The 18040-nt window shown below is 42.1% G+C and overlaps 2 protein-coding genes across 4 annotated transcripts in view; both read right to left on the bottom strand.

Annotated features, from left to right (window-relative positions):
- The window catches only part of LOC148032335 (antitermination NusB domain-containing protein), a 95999-nt gene that overhangs the window by 37012 nt on the left and 40947 nt on the right, over window positions 1-18040 (bottom strand). The gene's annotated exons all lie outside the window — the stretch shown is intronic.
- Window positions 14335-17648, bottom strand: LOC148032337 (uncharacterized). The gene is made up of 5 exons (XM_087683845.1): window positions 16502-17648; window positions 16356-16423; window positions 15778-16272; window positions 15289-15679; window positions 14335-15203 (listed from the first exon to the last, which is right to left on the bottom strand). Exons 1-5 carry the CDS (start codon window positions 17646-17648, stop codon window positions 14335-14337), a joined length of 2970 nt encoding a protein of 989 aa, XP_087539971.1.

Here is an 18040-nt window from a genome sequence, read left to right as displayed (position 1 = left end):
AGGCCAAGGCCTGGGAAGAGAGAATTCTCGGAAGGATCAGAGACCTAGCCAAATACCTTGCCCTAGTAGAGGCCGGGAGAATCATAGCGGAAGCAAGGGCCAAAGCAGTGGAGGCATGGCTAGAAGTCCAACAACATGCCTTCTTGAACACAATGCTTCATGTAACTCAGGCTAGAGATGAGAACTCCATGGAAGGGCTAAAGAGAAAGCTAGAGATCTCAAGGAGAGCCATAAGGTATAGACTCCAAGAGCACACCTTGAGAACCAACATTAGCCCAAAGCTTGACGCAACAAAGGCAACTTCTGATGCAAGCAAGGCTCTTGAGGACAGAGTTAGAGCAACTTGGAATTGAAGAGCAAGAGCACCGAGAGCAGCCAACCACAACGGCACAATCAAAACCACCAAGGAAAGAAGGGCCCGACTTTAAGCAACTTGATGGCACTACGGGATAGCCCAGTGAACAGAGCCCACCCCTACCTCCAACAACAAAAGTAGAAGACCAAAACGAAGAAGATCCTACCACTACAGAAAGAATGATCGAGGTCAAAAGGAAACGCAAGGAGTTGGTTGAACTCATGAGGAGGAAGTTTAATGCCAGACCATAAGACATGCCCGATGTCCCAATGCTGCAAATCGAGCTATTATTGTGGCAAAACACGTCATATTACAGTCCATTGTTATGCTAAGAAGGATGATATGTGTAATGATAAATTGTAGCAAGGAAACTATGCATCATCTTTATGATAGAATGAAGACAAGAATAAGCGTATGTTTGTTATGTAGCATATGATGAATGTTGTTATAGGAAAGAAGACACGTGATGATGTATGGTATGTTGATTCAGGTTCATCTAATCATATGACTAGTCAATCGAATGGTTTGGAGAGATATAGGATTTATAAAATCTAAATTATGTGCAAACGGTGATGATTCATGCCATCCAATTTTACATCTTGGAAAGGCTTCCCTGTCCTTACATAATGGCCAAACGAAGAGTCTGTCAAATATATTACATGTGTCATCAATCACAAAGAATTTAGTGTCTACTGGCCAAATGCTAGAGTAAGGGTTGCAAGTTCGATTTGATGCAAAAGGTTGTTTTGTAGAAGACTTCAATGATAAGTACATGTTGGTCACAAAAGAAAGTAGAGTTGGCTGCATGTTCACTTTATATGCCAAAATTCTTGCTATGAATGCTGCTATGCATGCTAAAGGAAAAGGAGCAATTGTAGACATTGAAATATGGCATTAATATATTAGACATGCAAATGTACAAAGGCTGAAATTAATTCAATCCAAATGATTAGTTATAGGGTTGCCTGCTTTTAGAGTTGCAGAATTTCATAAAGTGTGTGAAGCACGTCAGTTTGGTAAGCAAGCAAAACAACCTTTTTCGCATGACAAAGATGTGAGCATAAATATATTTGATGTTGTGCATACATATATTTGGGATGTTACACAAAATATATCTCTTGGTGGCAACAAATACTTCATCACATTTATTGATGATTGTTTAAAAAAGCTATAGGTATATTTCATAAAGCAAAAGAGTAATGTATTTGAGCACATCAAAAATTTCAAGGCTATTGTTAAAACAAAAATAAACTTGAAAGTTAAGTACTAAAGATCAGATGGAGAGGGAGAGTATCTCACTAATGAGTTCAGTGGCTTCTTGAGGTCTCATGGGATAAAGAGACAATTTACTTGCAGGTATAAACCCATTGCAAAATGGGATCACAGAAAGAAAAAATAAGCATATTGCAAAAGTTGCACAAGCATTGATGGCTGAAAAGAATATACCAAAACATTTTTTGTCTCAAGCTACTCATACTGCTATCTATATTATAAACAGAACTCCCACAACTGCAGTTCATGAGATGACCCCCGAAGAATGCTTTACAGGCAAGAAGCCCGATGTATCACACTTGAAAGTGTTTGGCTGTATCGCATATATTCATGTGCCAAGTGAGTTGCGAAAAAGCTTGAAAATATATCTTTATTGGATACTCTTTAGAGCAAAAAGGGTATCATTGTTATGACCCTGTCATAGGTGAGTTTAAAGTGAGCAAGGATGTTATTTTTTATGAGATGAGTAGTTGGTGTGCATCTAGTGGTGATACATTAGATGATAATCATGATCATGATCATGATGGTTATATGCAAAAAGAAAAACAAGAATCACAGAATCTTAATGGACCAAAAATATCATCTAGTACTACATCTACAATTACCCTTGGTCTGGGAGACTAAAAAATAGCCCCACATCTTCAGATGGATCTATAAGTGTTACAAGTAAGAACAAAGAAAATAAAATAATTCTAGGAGATAATGATACATCTACTAGTCATTTGGGATTTGATAGAGATTCTAGTGGTTTAGAGAGTTTGGATGCAAGACACCAAGTGTACAAAGAGCACATGGTAATGTAAAGGCTCCATTAACTGATCCAGTGTCACGAGGATGTGAAAACTTGATGCTTTGCTTATATTTAATTGACATTTGATTAAAGGATTAATCAAATGTACAATTAAAAGATACACATGTGAGGTGCAAGCTACTTTTTCACAGTTGAAGGCCAAAGGACCCTATGAAAAAGATGGGTGTCAAAGGTAAAAGTTGTAACAAGTTACACTTGTTAGATTCTAGGTGAATTTTGGTGTCAGTTAGTTTGCCCCTAGGACCATTAATTGGCCATTAAGTGTCAATGGTGACACTAGGGACTAGGCATTAATTAATGGATTAATGCTTGTCCAAGGGTGAATTAATGCATGGGATCACTTTGGGTTGCAAATGGCCTAGCCAATTAATTTTTGGATGGGCACGGTCAATTTTCTAGGCGTGGATTAAGGGCTGAATTAATTTTCAGAATTAATTAATTTTGAAAATTAATTAAACGGCTGGAAATTGCTGAAAATGGATTAAGAAAGCTGCCACTTGGCAAAATTTTCCCATGCACGTGGGGGAAAGGCTAAATAGGGCTGAAGAGAGAGGAAAATCTCGTTTGTTCATTTTGTAGCTATTGAAAAGAAGTGTTAGACTGTTGCTGCCAGCTTTTGGGGCCAATTCCCAGCCATTGGAGACCATTTTGGTGATGGAGATTGCATATTCTTGACCTTGGGAAGCTGACAATTGCTGCTGATGCACTTTCTCCTGAAGATCACAGTCTCTAATGCTCCTATTGTTGTTGGTGCATCCATTTGGGACTGGTACAGCAGAGCAGTAACTAACTTTGATCAGTTTTTCACGACAAATCTCAAAATTTTCTCTCTTTACAGCATTCTCTCATCTCCTTCAGCCTATCTCCTTCAGCCTATGCTCAACCATTCTCAACCATCCTCGGCCATTTGGAGGAGATTTGAGCCATTTTTGGTGGGCTGATCTGTAATTTCTGCAATAAACCCTAATTTACAGCAGAAATTAGGGTTTAGCAATCACCTTGGGATCCGTGCCAAAGATTGGATGCTCAAGGGACTGATATCAGCAGAGCTAATAATTGAAGATTATCAAGGGAATTTAGGAGCCAGCCCATCCCAAATTGATTTTGGGCAGCTGCTGCCAAAGCAATCACACATCTAATAGTTGCCATCCTAGCAACTGGGCTGAATGTCTCTTCATAATCTATGCCATATGTTTGAGCATAGCTTTTTGCAACTAGCCTAGCCTTATACTTGCTAACCGGACCATTTGTATTATGCTTGGTTTTGTAAAACCACTTACAACCAATAGCTTTCTTGCCCTTAGGCAAGGTACCAAATCCCAAGTCTTATTGGCTTCTAATGTAGCCATCTCCTCATCCATAGCTGCATCCCAATGAGCATGACCAACAATATCCTTAAAACAAGTGGCTCAACATCCTCAACTACCTTTACCATATAAGCATAATGGTGAGTTGTATAACATTCGAAACCAAATCTTTTAACAAGCTATCTCACCTTGCTAGACGTGCGTATCACTGGATGAAACCAGCCTTCCTTCTTGGAATGGGTGGTGATAACCTGATTTAAGAGTTAATTACAGCAATAAATAAATGCACATAAAATGCTTTTTTTGTTTCTAATATTGACCACTTACTTTATGTAAGAAAGGAAAATGTAGGCTTGGTCATCATAGTCATCCATGTGGACCACTTGATTGTTACAAGTGACAGTGACAATGATATAGCTAAAGTTAAGGACTTTTTGAAGAAAAAGTTTGAGATGAAGGATTTGGGTAAGCTGAGACACTTTCTTGGTATTGAGGTGATCAAATATAATGATGGTATATGGCTATCCCAAAGGTAGTATGGCTTGAATATATTATCCAAGTATGGTATGACAGCATGTAAGCCTCTTTCAATGCCATTGGAGTAAAATGTAAAGTTGAGTACTGATGTTAGGGATAAGATAAAAGATCCTACTATATTCAAGAGGATAGTAGGGAGTTTGATTTACATGATTATCACAAGGCCAAACTTGAACTATGTTGTTGGCCTTGTCAATCAGTTTACGGAATGCTCAGAAAGCCTCATTTGAATGCAGTTAGATGCATATTGAGATATATAAAGTCAACTTTACATTATGGACTTTTTTATGAGGCGAGTAAGAATGTACAGGTGTTTGGATACACGAATACAGATTCGACTGGCAGCATGTCAAACAAAAGATCAACCAACGGATTCATGTTTCCCCTTGGTAGTGTAGCAGTCATATGGAGCGACAACAAGCATCCTGTAATTGCTTTATCAAGTACAAAGGCTGAGTATGAAGATGTTGCTATGGCAACATGTGAGGTGGTATGTTGCAAAAGTTATTGGGTGATTCAGATGTGCAAGAAGATGGTCCAATTGTCATTCACTGTGACGACATGAGCAGCATACAACTAGCTAGGAACTCAATGTTCCATGCTAGAACAAAATACATTGCGTGTTGAGATATCGAGCTCCACTCATGATATGTCCGGGTGACCGTTGTGCATTTATGTCACCGACTTGTCAGTTGCAGATGCGATTGGTACACCGCCCATGAATAATAGCTAGATGACAGCTATCCTTATCTACTCTAGTCCATGGCTCAGTTAGTATGCCATCTTAGTTAGTTGTTTTTGGTTTGAGACCCATATATAGGGTTCTTCTATTTCTTTGTATGAGAGTTCTTTTGGCTTACACAACTAAGAAGAGGAAAACTATTTTCAGACTCCACCTTTGTGTGTATTCCCCCATTGTGCAAGCAAGAAAGCTACAAGTGAGACTCCTTCTTTCTCTCCCACAATCTTGACATGGTATCAGAGCCTTGTTCGTGGTAAGGAGCTCAAGAAAGCAAGCCAAGTTCGCGGTGTTCTGGTAAGAGGAGCAGTGTTGCTTTCATTTTCTATTTTGGGAGCAGATCTCTGCAGGTAGCACAACCCGAAATTACAAGAGTGCATTGTCTCAGGTTGAGACGCCCTTCGCGGTGAAGCAACAGGGCAGTATATGCTACGGCGAGGGCTTTAGCCCTCGGTGACCCTGTTTTTTTTATTTGAGGCCATTTTGAGGCCTGTTTTGGAGGCGGAAGTTTTCTGCACGCACTCAGGAAAAGGCCCTGTTTTATGCTGTGCGACCACTGTTTTACAGGTCAATGAAAAGTTACCACAGAAATTGCATTGTATGCTTGTGTGCAAAGACATTGGAAGTTACAGAATCATCCTTGTTTCCTGTTTATGCAAAATCGTCACTAGAAAGTGATTGTGTGGTCAAATACCACTTTCGCCAGTTTTGCAGATTTGCCCTTGTGAGAGTGAAGCTGTGTTTTTTGCAGTGACAGAATTTTTTGCAGTATTCTGTAATGGCATCTGATTCTCTTTCACAGATTGTAACTGAAAAGCTTGACAAGAACAACTTCCAAGCATGGAAGTTTAGAATGACGAATTTCCTTATGGGAAAAGAATATTGGGAATTTGTTGCAGGAAATGAAGAAGAACTAGTTCTTCTTGATATTCCCAATCAACAGCAAATGCAGGCATTCAAAGCATGGCATGAGAGAGCCAAGAAAGTTATGTACTGGCTGTCTATCAATATTTCAGACTCTATGATTGTGCATATTCAGGATGCAAGTACGCCAAAGGAGGCATGGGATACTTTGTCAAAAATGTATAGCACAAATACGCAAGCCAAGAAAATGCAGCTCAAGCAAGAGTTGCAATATGTGCAAAGAGAAAGTATGAGCATCAATGACTACCACATGAAGGTGAAGAAGATTGCAGATGCACTTGCTTCCATTGGATCGCCAGTGGAAGATAATGATTTAGTTTCTGTGACCTTGAATGGTCTAGGAAAGGATTATGCACAGTTTCGGAAATCCATTTCAGTTCGTGAAAGATTTCCTAATTTTGAGGAGTTGATTGCTCTTCTAATTTCTAAGGAGCAAAGAAATGGTAGTGCATCTTCTTGAGGAGGAACTTCAAAAGAAACTGTCTTCTACTCAAATGCTGGAAGAGATAGAGGCAGAGGTAGAGGAGGCCGATTTGGAGGCCGTGGTAAAAATCAGAATATGCAGCAAACTCAAGAAAACCAGTCCTATGAAGGAGGACGTGGTAGCTCTAGAGGCAGGGGGGACCAAAGAGGTCGTGGTGGATGGCAAAGAGGCCAAAATGCAAACAGCAATGTTGAATGCTACTACTGTGGTAAAATGGGTCATATGGCTAAAGACTGCTATAAAAAGCAGAATGACATCATGAATGGAAAATTGCAACAAGGAAATTATGCATATTCTAGTAGACAGGGTGATGACAGAAATGAGCATTTGTTTATGGTGCAGCACATGAACAATTCTGTGACAAGTACAGAAGAAAGCAACGAAGTGTGGTATGTTGACTCAGGTGCATCAAACCACATGACAAGTCATGTAGAATGGATGCAGGATGCAAGAAAAATAGAAAAACCAGGATTTGTAGAGACTGGTGATGATACTACACATCTTATTGTGCAGATTGGAAATTTTCCTTTATCTATGCAGGATGGAAAAAAGAAATACCTGTCAGATGTATTTCATGTCCCGAATATCACCAAGAATCTAGTTTCTGTTGATCAAATGGTTGAGCAGGGCTTGCAGGTCAGATTTAATCCTCATGGATGCTTTGTTGAGGATATGAAAAATAAAGGTCGCTTGATAGCAAAAGGAAAGAAGAAGGGCAGAATGTTTACATTGGATGCAGGCATGCCTGAATTGAGTGCAGCAATGTTTGCACATGGGACCGGTGTAGTTGCAGATATTGATATCTGGCATAAACGCATTGGTCATGTTAATGTACAACGACTTAAATCAATACAAGCCCAAAATATTGTTGCAGGATTGCCTAAATTCAAGGTTGCAGAAATGCATAAGGTATGTGAAGCCTGTCAGTTTGGAAAACATGCAAGAAAACCATTTCCTAGACATGTTCAAGAGAGTAAGAAGCCATTGGAATTAATACACTCTGATGTGTGGACTACTAAAGCTGCATCTCTTGGAGGCTGTCATTATTTTGTTACTTTTATTGATGACTATAGTATAAAAGTTTGGGTGTATTTTATGAAAAAGAAAAGTGAAGTTTTTGGGCATTTCAAAACTCTTAAAGCTATGGTTGAAAAAGAAACAGGCCTGCAAATAAAATGCCTAAGGTCAGATGGAGGGGGAGAGTACCTCTCAAATGAGTCTGCAGGAGCATAGCATAAAGCAACAATATTCATGCAGTCATACCCCACAACAAAATGGAATTGCAGAAATGAAAAACAGACATATTGGAGAGGTATCTCGTGCCATGCTCAATGAAAAAGACCTACCAGATTTTTATTGGGCTGAGGCAGTTGCTACAGCAGTCTACATAATGAACAGAACTCCTACTGCAGCAATACATGGGATGACTCCAGAGGAGAGGTATACTGGTAGGAAACCAGATATTTCTCATTTGAAAATTTTTTGTTGCATAGCCTATATTCATGTGCCAGATGAGTTGAGATCCAAGTTGGATCCAAAAGCTGAGAAGTGCATCTTTATTGGTTACTCTTTGCAGCAGAAAGGGTATAGATGCTGTAACCCTTCTACTCGTAAGTTTACAGTGAGCAGAGATGTTTTTGATGAGATGAGTAGCTGGTATAAATCAGTAAATGTGATTGATAATGTAGATGCACAAAATGGTAATGCTGCACAGAATTCACAGCAGCAGTCACAAGATATTAGTGGACCTGGAGCGTCCTCTAGCAGTGGTTCACATTCTTCGCCATGGACAGGCAGATTGAGATCAGAAGAATCTTCTCAAAGCAATGCAGATAGTGGTATACAAGTATTACGGAAAGGAAAAGAGAAGGTAGATCAGCCCATGTTTGATGTGAATGCAAGTCACTCTTATGTGGATGGTGAATCCAGTGGCTCAGAACAGAGCATTGATGATGAATTGGGTATTCCTTCTATTGTTACACCTAGAGTAAGGAAGACCAGGGATGTTTTGAGAGCACCTGGAAGTGAGCCTACTTTGCATAGGTCTACCAGAGCTAGGTATCCTGTGGATAGGCTGAAATATGATGGATTTACAACCATTCACTATGCATATATAGTCAAAGTGATACAGGAATTAGAACCCACTTCTTTTGAGCAAGCCATGGAAAAAGAAAAATGAGAGAAAGCTATGGATAAAGAAATGGATGCCTTGGAAGCAAATGCTACATGGGAGTTGGTACCTTTGCCTAAAGATAAGAATGCAATTGGCTGTAAGTGGGTTTATAAGGTGAAGCACAACGCAGATGGTTCTGTGAACAGATACAAGGCAAGATTAGTAGTCAAGGGGTATGCACAAACATATGGCATTGACTATGAAGAAACATTCAGTCCGGTTGCAAGGATGGCAACCGTAAGAGCAGTCATTGCTATGGTTGCATCAAAGGGATGGTCTTTACATCAGATGGATGTAAAGAATGCCTTCTTGCATGGTGATTTGCAAGAAGAGATCTATATGGAGCAGCCACCAGGTTATGTGCATGCCGTTCATCCTGAGTTTGTTTGCAGGTTAAAGAAAGCCTTGTATGGCTTGAAGCAAGCACCTAGAGCATGGTCTAACAAGATAGGACAGTATCTTGTCACTATTGGCTTTCAGATTTCCAAGGCAGATTTCTCACTTTATGTGAGAAAAACAGAGAAAGGTATTATGCTGCTTGTCATTTATGTTGATGATTTGATTATCACAAGTGATAGTGATGAAGATATCCTTCATGTGAAAATGCTATTGAAGCAAAAGTTTGAGATGAAGTATTTGGGAGAGGTGCGTTATTTCTTGGGCATTGAGGTGATTAGATTACCAAGTGGGATATAGCTCTTGCAGAGGCAGTATGAATTGGACATGCTGTCCAAATATGGGATGATAGGCTGTAAGCCTATTTCAGTTTCTTTGGAGCAGAATGTGAAGTTAAGCACAGATACAGGTGAGCTTCTCAAAGACCCTACTATGTACAGACGCATAGTAGGAAGTTTGATTTATATGACTATTACCAGGCCAGATTTGAGCTATGTTGTTGGATTGGTAAGTCAGTTTATGTAGGCTCCAAGGAAACCACATTTGGATGCGGCTAGACGCATACTCAGATATGTGAAGTCCACATTGCAGTATGGACTATTTTATGAGACTGGGGTTCAGATACAGTTACATGGATACACTGATGCTGATTGGGATGGTAGTATTTCTGATAGACGATCTACCAGTGGATATGTGTTCTCTTTTGGGAGTGCTGCAGTCACTTGGAGCAGCAAGAAACAGCCTACAGTTGCCTTGTCGAGCACAGAGGCTGAGTACAGGGGTGCAGCAATGGCTGCATATGAGGTAGCTTGGTTGCATAAGCTACTTTATGATATGCATCAGCCTACAGATGGGCCACTTGTCATTTATTGTGACAACATGAGTAGTATACACTTGGCAAATAACCCAGTCTATCATGCTAGAACAAAGCACATTGAGGTGCATTATCACTATGTGCGGGAGAGGGTTTTACTAGGTCTTATAGATCTAGTTTATGTCAGCACAGAGGATCAGATAGCTGACATATTCACGAAGGCATTGGGCGCAGAGAAGCTGCGCAAGTTCAAAGACCTGCTTGGTGTGCAGGAATTGGGATTGAACTCGAGGGGGAGTGTTGAGATATCGAGCTCCACTCGTGATATGCCAGGGTGACCGTTATGCATTTATGTGACCGACTTGTCAGTTAAAGATGCGGTTGGTACACCGCCCATGAATAATAGCTAGATGATAGCTATCCTTATCTACTCTAGTTCGTGGCTCAGTTAGTATGCCACCTTAGTTAGTTGTCTTTGGTTTGAGACCCATATATAGGGTTTTTCTATTTCTTTGTATGAGAGTTCTTTTGGCTTACACAACTAAGAAGAGGAAAACTATTTTCAGCCTCCACCTTTGTGTGTATTCCCCCATTGTGCAAGCAAGAAAGCTACAAGTGAGACTCATTTCTTCTCTCCCACAATCTTGACATTGCGGTGCACTCCTCAGCACTATCTCCCACGGGGTCTTTATGACCTTGAGAAGTTGGGATCAACGGCTCCTCTTGACCCCGAAAAAAGGCACGCATCTGAGCCGCTACTTTATGCAGAAGTAAATCCAACCAGCAAATAGAAACCCAACTAGCCGGAAACTTGGATCTGACGCAGCAACGGCGTCTCGAAATTCGGGGATGTTCACTGCCACATGCAAAAGTAAACCCATCCAGGACTTTAAATGCACCGCCAGTCGTTGAAATTGATTGCATGGGCTGGCAGTAAAAAGATAGTAGATTCTGCGGGGCCCACTATCTCTAATACAAGTTTTTGAATCGTGGACTACAAGTAAACCCAGCCATTAAAGTAAACCCAGCCATTGAAGTAAACTGTGTTGACCTGGTACCGAAAGCCAAAAAGCTCTCGGTATTACCCACAGGAAAATCCTGCACACAGGACGCATTCGTGTGCTGTTGTGAACGGAGGTTGGGGCCCATATTCCAAGCGCATACAAGCTCACGAGATCATTGGGACAAAGGTTTGAGGTTCATATTGCGATTTCTTGCTCATGGCTTCCACTACAAGGTGCATATCTCTCTCTCTTTCTTCCTCTCATATTTGCATTGGATGCATTGTGACATTGGAATGATGTTTTGGTGATATATACGTATGTAGTCAACACGCATGGATTATGGAAAGCGACATTGAGATCGATGATCTCGACACGGATGAAGAGACATTAGATGGATCATCAAGCGACGAGGTTGAGATGCTTGATTTCTTAAGTGGAGACAATGATTCGGCACCACAAGAAATCACTATCAATGCACCAAGCCCAACTACCTATACCTCATCGAAGTACTTCTCTTTTAATAGAGAGACTTACAGCTTGATGGTCAGTGATTTGAGCGGGCAGAAGGCCATCACATTGGAGGTACTCATGCAACTCCACAGGAGGGAGTTGCTCGACTTGAAGAAGTGGAGAAGAATCAGAGAAGGTCTTTGCATTGGTAGAAATGGCGATGGACACATTACATTGGCCTTGAAATCGGAGCCATCATTGCACATTGCATGTATAGAGGAGTGGGAGAGCATATTCCTTGAAAATCACATAAACAAGGTTACAGGTGCTCACGAGGGTATCAATGTCACAATTGATTCCATCAAATCCACGTGGTGTACTGACTTGAGAAGGCATGGCATTCCTCTTGCGTATGTGAGAGATCTCATCAGTGGGTGTACTTGCAAGGTGTTCACAAGGCCCCATGGTTATAAAGCCCCATTTTTAGTTCATGGGAAGGTTCAAGAAAGAAGAGCTCCCATCTTGGAGCTTACTGTAGATAGATCTCTTGTTGAGCGGAGGCTTCAAGAAATCATGCTTGAACACAATGTTAGGTTGGGCAAGGTCCGCTCGACCAAAAAGCATGGTTTAGGGAAGACAATAGTGGAATATGCATGTCATCGCAGTGGTAGAGCAACTCGAAAGGGCTCCCAAATCCGCAGGTTGCGAACGTCGAAGAAATGTGGTTGCCCTTTCAAGGTGCAAATCGAGTACAAAGACGATCTCCATGATGTCACTATACGAGTCCATGGACCACACGAGGGTCATGTACCTGGATCTCGTGCCGACTTGTATCACTTGCCGGTGCATCCAACTGTGATTGATTGTTGCAAGGATGACCTGTTTGACGTTGGGACATGTCGGCACGTCACGAAGATGAGCCTTAGCAAGGAGCGGTTTCATTTGAAAAATGCCTCTCCATTGGATCGTGTCATTTATAGGTTCTTCATGATACCAAGGGAGGTACAGACACTATCATATCAAATTCGAACTGAAGGTATGTTACCTTCTAAGCCATTGTCTATGATATTAGGTTGCTTTGAGCGTCAATGTTCTACGTGTCATCCTGCTGCAGGTAAACTTTCGAAGGATGTTTGGACGGCAATGTATTTGGAGGCTCTCCGTCTACGAGATCAAAACAAGGTATTTTACATATTCTCATAAATGTTTATAAGCTGCGAAAATTAGTACATCTATTTGATACTATCATCTACATGGTCTTTTAGGTACTCTATTGCCAACCATACAATCCTCATGCCATAGAGGACAAGGACAAACCATTCGTACTGATAGTCCAGGACGAATGGATGTTGCAAATGAGTAAGAGGTTCTCAAAGAACAATGCTTGGGCAATCGATAGCACATTCAAGACCAATGTGTTTGGTCTTCCGCTTTATGCGGCGGTTTTACCAAACCAACATGGGGTGGGTATCCCTATTTGGTTTATGCTATACACTAGTGACAATGGGTCAAACCAAGAGATTATGGCTTTGCAAATCACCATGAGACTAGTCCTCTCTAGGATGGGAGATATTCGCCCTGCTGCCCTAGTGATTGATAAGTCCCAGCCAGAGCTGGAGACGCTCTCGAAGGTTGTTCTGGAAGACCCTCCTTGTTGGACCACTGACTACCTTGGTGGCAACAAACGTTAACGAGCATGCCATATTATTCTATGCTGGTTCCACACAAAGAAAGCATGGGTTGAAAATCTCTTGCCACAGGTACACCTTTTCAATACCATTTTACTTTTAAGCATTGCCTTTTTGTGAATTCCATGAGCTTGACAGTGAGTACTTCACATGTTCTTGCGTGAATCAAGGTCCCTACAGATGAGCGCGATCATGTGTATGCCTCTTTGTCCAATCTTATGCATTGCCCTACAGAGTCGCAGTTTGATGATATGTTTGAGCAATTGCTTCATCATTATTCCGCTCATCCAAACGTGGTCCGATACGTTACCAATGGATGGTGTGGGAAAGATTGTATTTGGCGTGCAAGATGGCCCAAGTTTGGTCGCATGTTTCCACATGGCAATGTCGACACAACCAACCTCATTGAGAGACTTTGGCAATATATCAAGTACACTCTATTTGATGCTAGGATCAACAGGTCCATTTTGGATCTACTGCACGCCCTTGTTGGTGACTCGTCGTCGGGTTCTAGAATGGGTGGATCGGCTTTGGAGTTTTTCAAGCAAAAGCAAGAGATAGGTAATGTGGTCAATTTCCTTTCTATTTGCACATTTGACCTTTCCTTGAAACGCATTGTTGTCTTATACATGTTTTTTATGCCAGTTGATTCTGAGCACTTCAAAGTCTATGGGTCAAGCAAGAGTCATACGGCTAGATTGGCAGCAGGGGAGAAGATTCTTCAGCGGTATGAGCAAGATCCCTCCTCTCTTCAAGTCATTAACGAGGGGACCATGTTGTTTAAAATAGCGAGCACAACCCAACATGCAAAATGGTATCATGTAAGTGTACAATCAAACTACTGTGATTGCCCTGATTGGTCGACTGACTGTAAACATCTTCATGGTTTGAGGCTCATCTTGAAGAGCTATTTTCCTTACCTTCACGAGGTTCTCCCCATCATCGATAGTGCGCATGCCTTTGATGACATAAAGGAAAGACCAGGTGGCGATGAAATCACAGGATTGGAGAGATCAGCTTCCGATGGTGGTGTGCAGGAAGGGGAACTCGTGTCCTCCATCGCAAACTTTAGAGGCCTCCTTCAAAGGATCGAGGATGGGATTCCATCCTACACAGCGGCACAGATGGATGCTTGTATGCGCCAACTGGAAAGTGCTAAAGAGTCTCTTGTTCACATGTTCACACCACAGGAGATTGAAATGCCTAAAAAGGGCGGGATCTATCAGATCCAGGAAAATGTCACACAGACACGCTTAGGGCATGGCAAGGATCATCGTCATCGTCCAAATGAGAGGGGGGAGTCCTCATCACAACCCAAGCGTCCATCTATTACAGGCGTGTTAAGGCGCAAGCATCAACGAGGGAGGGGTCGTGTAAGGTTTAGCCCAAAACCGCGGATATATTGTCCTCATTGCTGCACCAAAACATTTTTGGTGGACCCTCTCGCAGTGTATTCATGCAATACTTGCCATGGGTGCAGCAATGAAGACAATATATCCGCGGTTTTGGGCTAAACCTTACACGACCCCTCCCTCGTTGATGCTTGCGCCTTAACACGCCTGTAATAGATGGACGCTTGGGTTGTGATGAGGACTCCCCCCTCTCATTTGGACGATGACGATGATCCTTGCCATGCCCTAGGCGTGTCTGTGTGACATTTTCCTGGATCTGATAGATCCCGCCCTTTTTAGGCATGTCAATCTCCTGTGGTGTGAACATGTGAACAAGAGACTCTTTAGCACTTTCCAGTTGGCGCATACAAGCATCCATCTGTGCCGCTGTGTAGGATGGAATCCCATCCTCGATCCTTTGAAGGAGGCCTCTAAAGTCTGCGATGGAGGACACGAGTTCCCCTTCCTGCACACCACCATCGGAAGCTGATCTCTCCAATCCTGTGATTTCATCGCCACCTGGTCTTTCCTTTATGTCATCAAAGGCATGCGCACTATCGATGATGGGGAGAACCTCGTGAAGGTAAGGAAAATAGCTCTTCAAGATGAGCCTCAAACCATGAAGATGTTTACAGTCAGTCGACCAATCAGGGCAATCACAGTAGTTTGATTGTACACTTACATGATACCATTTTGCATGTTGGGTTGTGCTCGCTATTTTAAACAACATGGTCCCCTCGTTAATGACTTGAAGAGAGGAGGGATCTTGCTCATACCGCTGAAGAATCTTCTCCCCTGCTGCCAATCTAGCCGTATGACTCTTGCTTGACCCATAGACTTTGAAGTGCTCAGAATCAACTGGCATAAAAAACATGTATAAGACAACAATGCGTTTCAAGGAAAAGGTCAAATGTGCAAATAGAAAGGAAATTGACCACATTACCTATCTCTTGCTTTTGCTTGAAAAACTCCAAAGCCGATCCACCCATTCTAGAACCCGACGACGAGTCACCAACAAGGGCGTGCAATAGATCCAAAATGGACCTGTTGATCCTAGCATCAAATAGAGTGTACTTGATATATTGCCAAAGTCTCTCAATGAGGTTGGTTGTGTCGACATTGCCATGTGGAAACATGCGACCAAACTTGGGCCATCTTGCACGCCAAATACAATCTTTCCCACACCATCCATTGGTAACGTATTGGACCACGTTTGGATGAGCGGAATAATGATGAAGCAATTGCTCAAACATATCATCAAACTGCGACTCTGTAGGGCAATGCATAAGATTGGACAAAGAGGCATACACATGATCGCGCTCATCTGTAGGGACCTTGATTCACGCAAGAACATGTGAAGTACTCACTGTCAAGCTCATGGAATTCACAAAAAGACAATGCTTAAAAGTAAAATGGTATTGAAAAGGTGTACCTGTGGCAAGAGATTTTCAACCCATGCTTTCTTTGTGTGGAACCAGCATAGAATAATATGGCATGCTCGTTGACGTTTGTTGCCACCAAGGTAGTCAGTGGTCCAACAACGAGGGTCTTCCAGAACAACCTTCGAGAGCGCCTCCAACTTTGGCTGGGACTTATCAATCACCAGGGCAGCAGGGCGAATATCTCCCATCCTAGAGAGGACTAGTCTCATGGTGATTTGCAAAGCCATAATCTCTTGGTTTGACCCATTGTCACTAGTGCATAGCATAAACCAAATAGGGATACCCACCCCATGTTGGTTTGGTAAAACCGCCGCATAAAGCGGAAGACCAAACACATTGGTCTTGAATGTGCTATCGATTGCCCAAGCATTGTTCTTTGAGAACCTCTTACTCATTTGCAACATCCATTCGTCCTGGACTATCAGTACGAATGGTTTGTCCTTGTCCTCTATGGCATGAGGATTGTATAGTTGGCAATAGAGTACCTAAAAGACCATGTAGATGATAGTATCAAATAGATGTACTAATTTTCGCAGCTTATAAACATTTATGAGAATATGTAAAATACCTTGTTTTGATCTCGTAGACGGAGAGCCTCCAAATACATTGCCGTCCAAACATCCTTCGAAAGTTTGCCTGCAGCAGGATGACACGTAGAACATTGACGCTCAAAGCAACCTAATATCATAGACAATGGCTTAGAAGGTAACATACCTTCAGTTCGAATTTGATATGATAGTGTCTGTACCTCCCTTGGTATCATGAAGAACCTATAAATGACACGATCCAATGGAGAGGCATTTTTCAAATGAAACCGCTCCTTGCTAAGGCTCATCTTCGTGACGTGCCGACATGTCCCAACGTCAAACAGGTCATCCTTGCAACAATCAATCACAGTTGGATGCACCGGCAAGTGATACAAGTCGGCACGAGATCCAGGTACATGACCCTCGTGTGGTCCATGGACTCGTATAGTGACATCATGGAGATCGTCTTTGTACTCGATTTGCACCTTGAAAGGGCAACCACATTTCTTCGACGTTCGCAACCTGCGGATTTGGGAGCCCTTTCGAGTTGCTCTACCACTGCGATGACATGCATATTCCACTATTGTCTTCCCTAAACCATGCTTTTTGGTCGAGCGGACCTTGCCCAACCTAACATTGTGTTCAAGCATGATTTCTTGAAGCCTCCGCTCAACAAGAGATCTATCTACAGTAAGCTCCAAGATGGGAGCTCTTCTTTCTTGAACCTTCCCATGAACTAAAAATGGGGCTTTATAACCATGGGGCCTTGTGAACACCTTGCAAGTACACCCACTGATGAGATCTCTCACATACGCAAGAGGAATGCCATGCCTTCTCAAGTCAGTACACCACGTGGATTTGATGGAATCAATTGTGACATTGATACCCTCGTGAGCACCTGTAACCTTGTTTATGTGATTTTCAAGGAATATGCTCTCCCACTCCTCTATACATGCAATGTGCAATGATGGCTCCGATTTCAAGGCCAATGTAATGTGTCCATCGCCATTTCTACCAATGCAAAGACCTTCTCTGATTCTTCTCCACTTCTTCAAGTCGAGCAACTCCCTCCTGTGGAGTTGCATGAGCACCTCCAATGTGATGGCCTTCTGCCCGCTCAAATCACTGACCATCAAGCTGTAAGTCTCTCTATTAAAAGAGAAGTACTTCGATGAGGTATAGGTAGTTGGGCTTGGTGCATTGATAGTGATTTCTTGTGGTGCCGAATCATTGTCTCCACTTAAGAAATCAAGCATCTCAACCTCGTCGCTTGATGATCCATCTAATGTCTCTTCATCCGTGTCGAGATCATCGATCTCAATGTCGCTTTCCATAATCCATGCGTGTTGACTACATACGTATATATCACCAAAACATCATTCCAATGTCACAATGCATCCAATGCAAATATGAGAGGAAGAAAGAGAGAGAGATATGCACCTTGTAGTGGAAGCCATGAGCAAGAAATCGCAATATGAACCTCAAACCTTTGTCCCAATGATCTCGTGAGCTTGTATGCGCTTGGAATATGGGCCTCCAACCTCCGTTCACAACAGCACACGAATGCGCCCTGCGTGCAGGATTTTCCTGTGGGTAATACGGAGAGCTTTTCGACTTTCGGTACCAGGTCAACACAGTTTACTTCAATGGCTGGGTTTACTTGTAGTCCACGATTCAAAAACTTGTATTAGAGATAGTGGGCCCTTTAGAGATAGTGGGCCCCCGC

Source organism: Lygodium microphyllum, chromosome 8 (genome assembly GCF_053477565.2).
Source record: "Lygodium microphyllum isolate KBCC chromosome 8, Lygodium_microphyllum_v1.1.10, whole genome shotgun sequence".
Classification (NCBI taxonomy): Eukaryota; Viridiplantae; Streptophyta; class Polypodiopsida; order Schizaeales; family Lygodiaceae; genus Lygodium; species Lygodium microphyllum.
This window is presented reverse-complemented; position numbering and strand designations above follow the sequence as displayed.

What these genes read in the sequence shown, in the direction of transcription:
- LOC148032337 (XM_087683845.1), bottom strand. Translation starts at nt 17,648, where the DNA reads ATGGAAAGCGACATTGAGATCGATGATCTCGACACGGATGAAGAGACA. An exon ending in GTCTACGAGATCAAAACAAG is followed by an intron (nt 16,273 to 16,355) that starts GTATTTTACATA and finishes ATGGTCTTTTAG; the next exon opens with GTACTCTATTGCCAACTATA. An exon ending in CAAGCAAAAGCAAGAGATAG is followed by an intron (nt 15,204 to 15,288) that starts GTAATGTGGTCA and finishes TTTTTATGCCAG; the next exon opens with TTGATTCTGAGCACTTCAAA.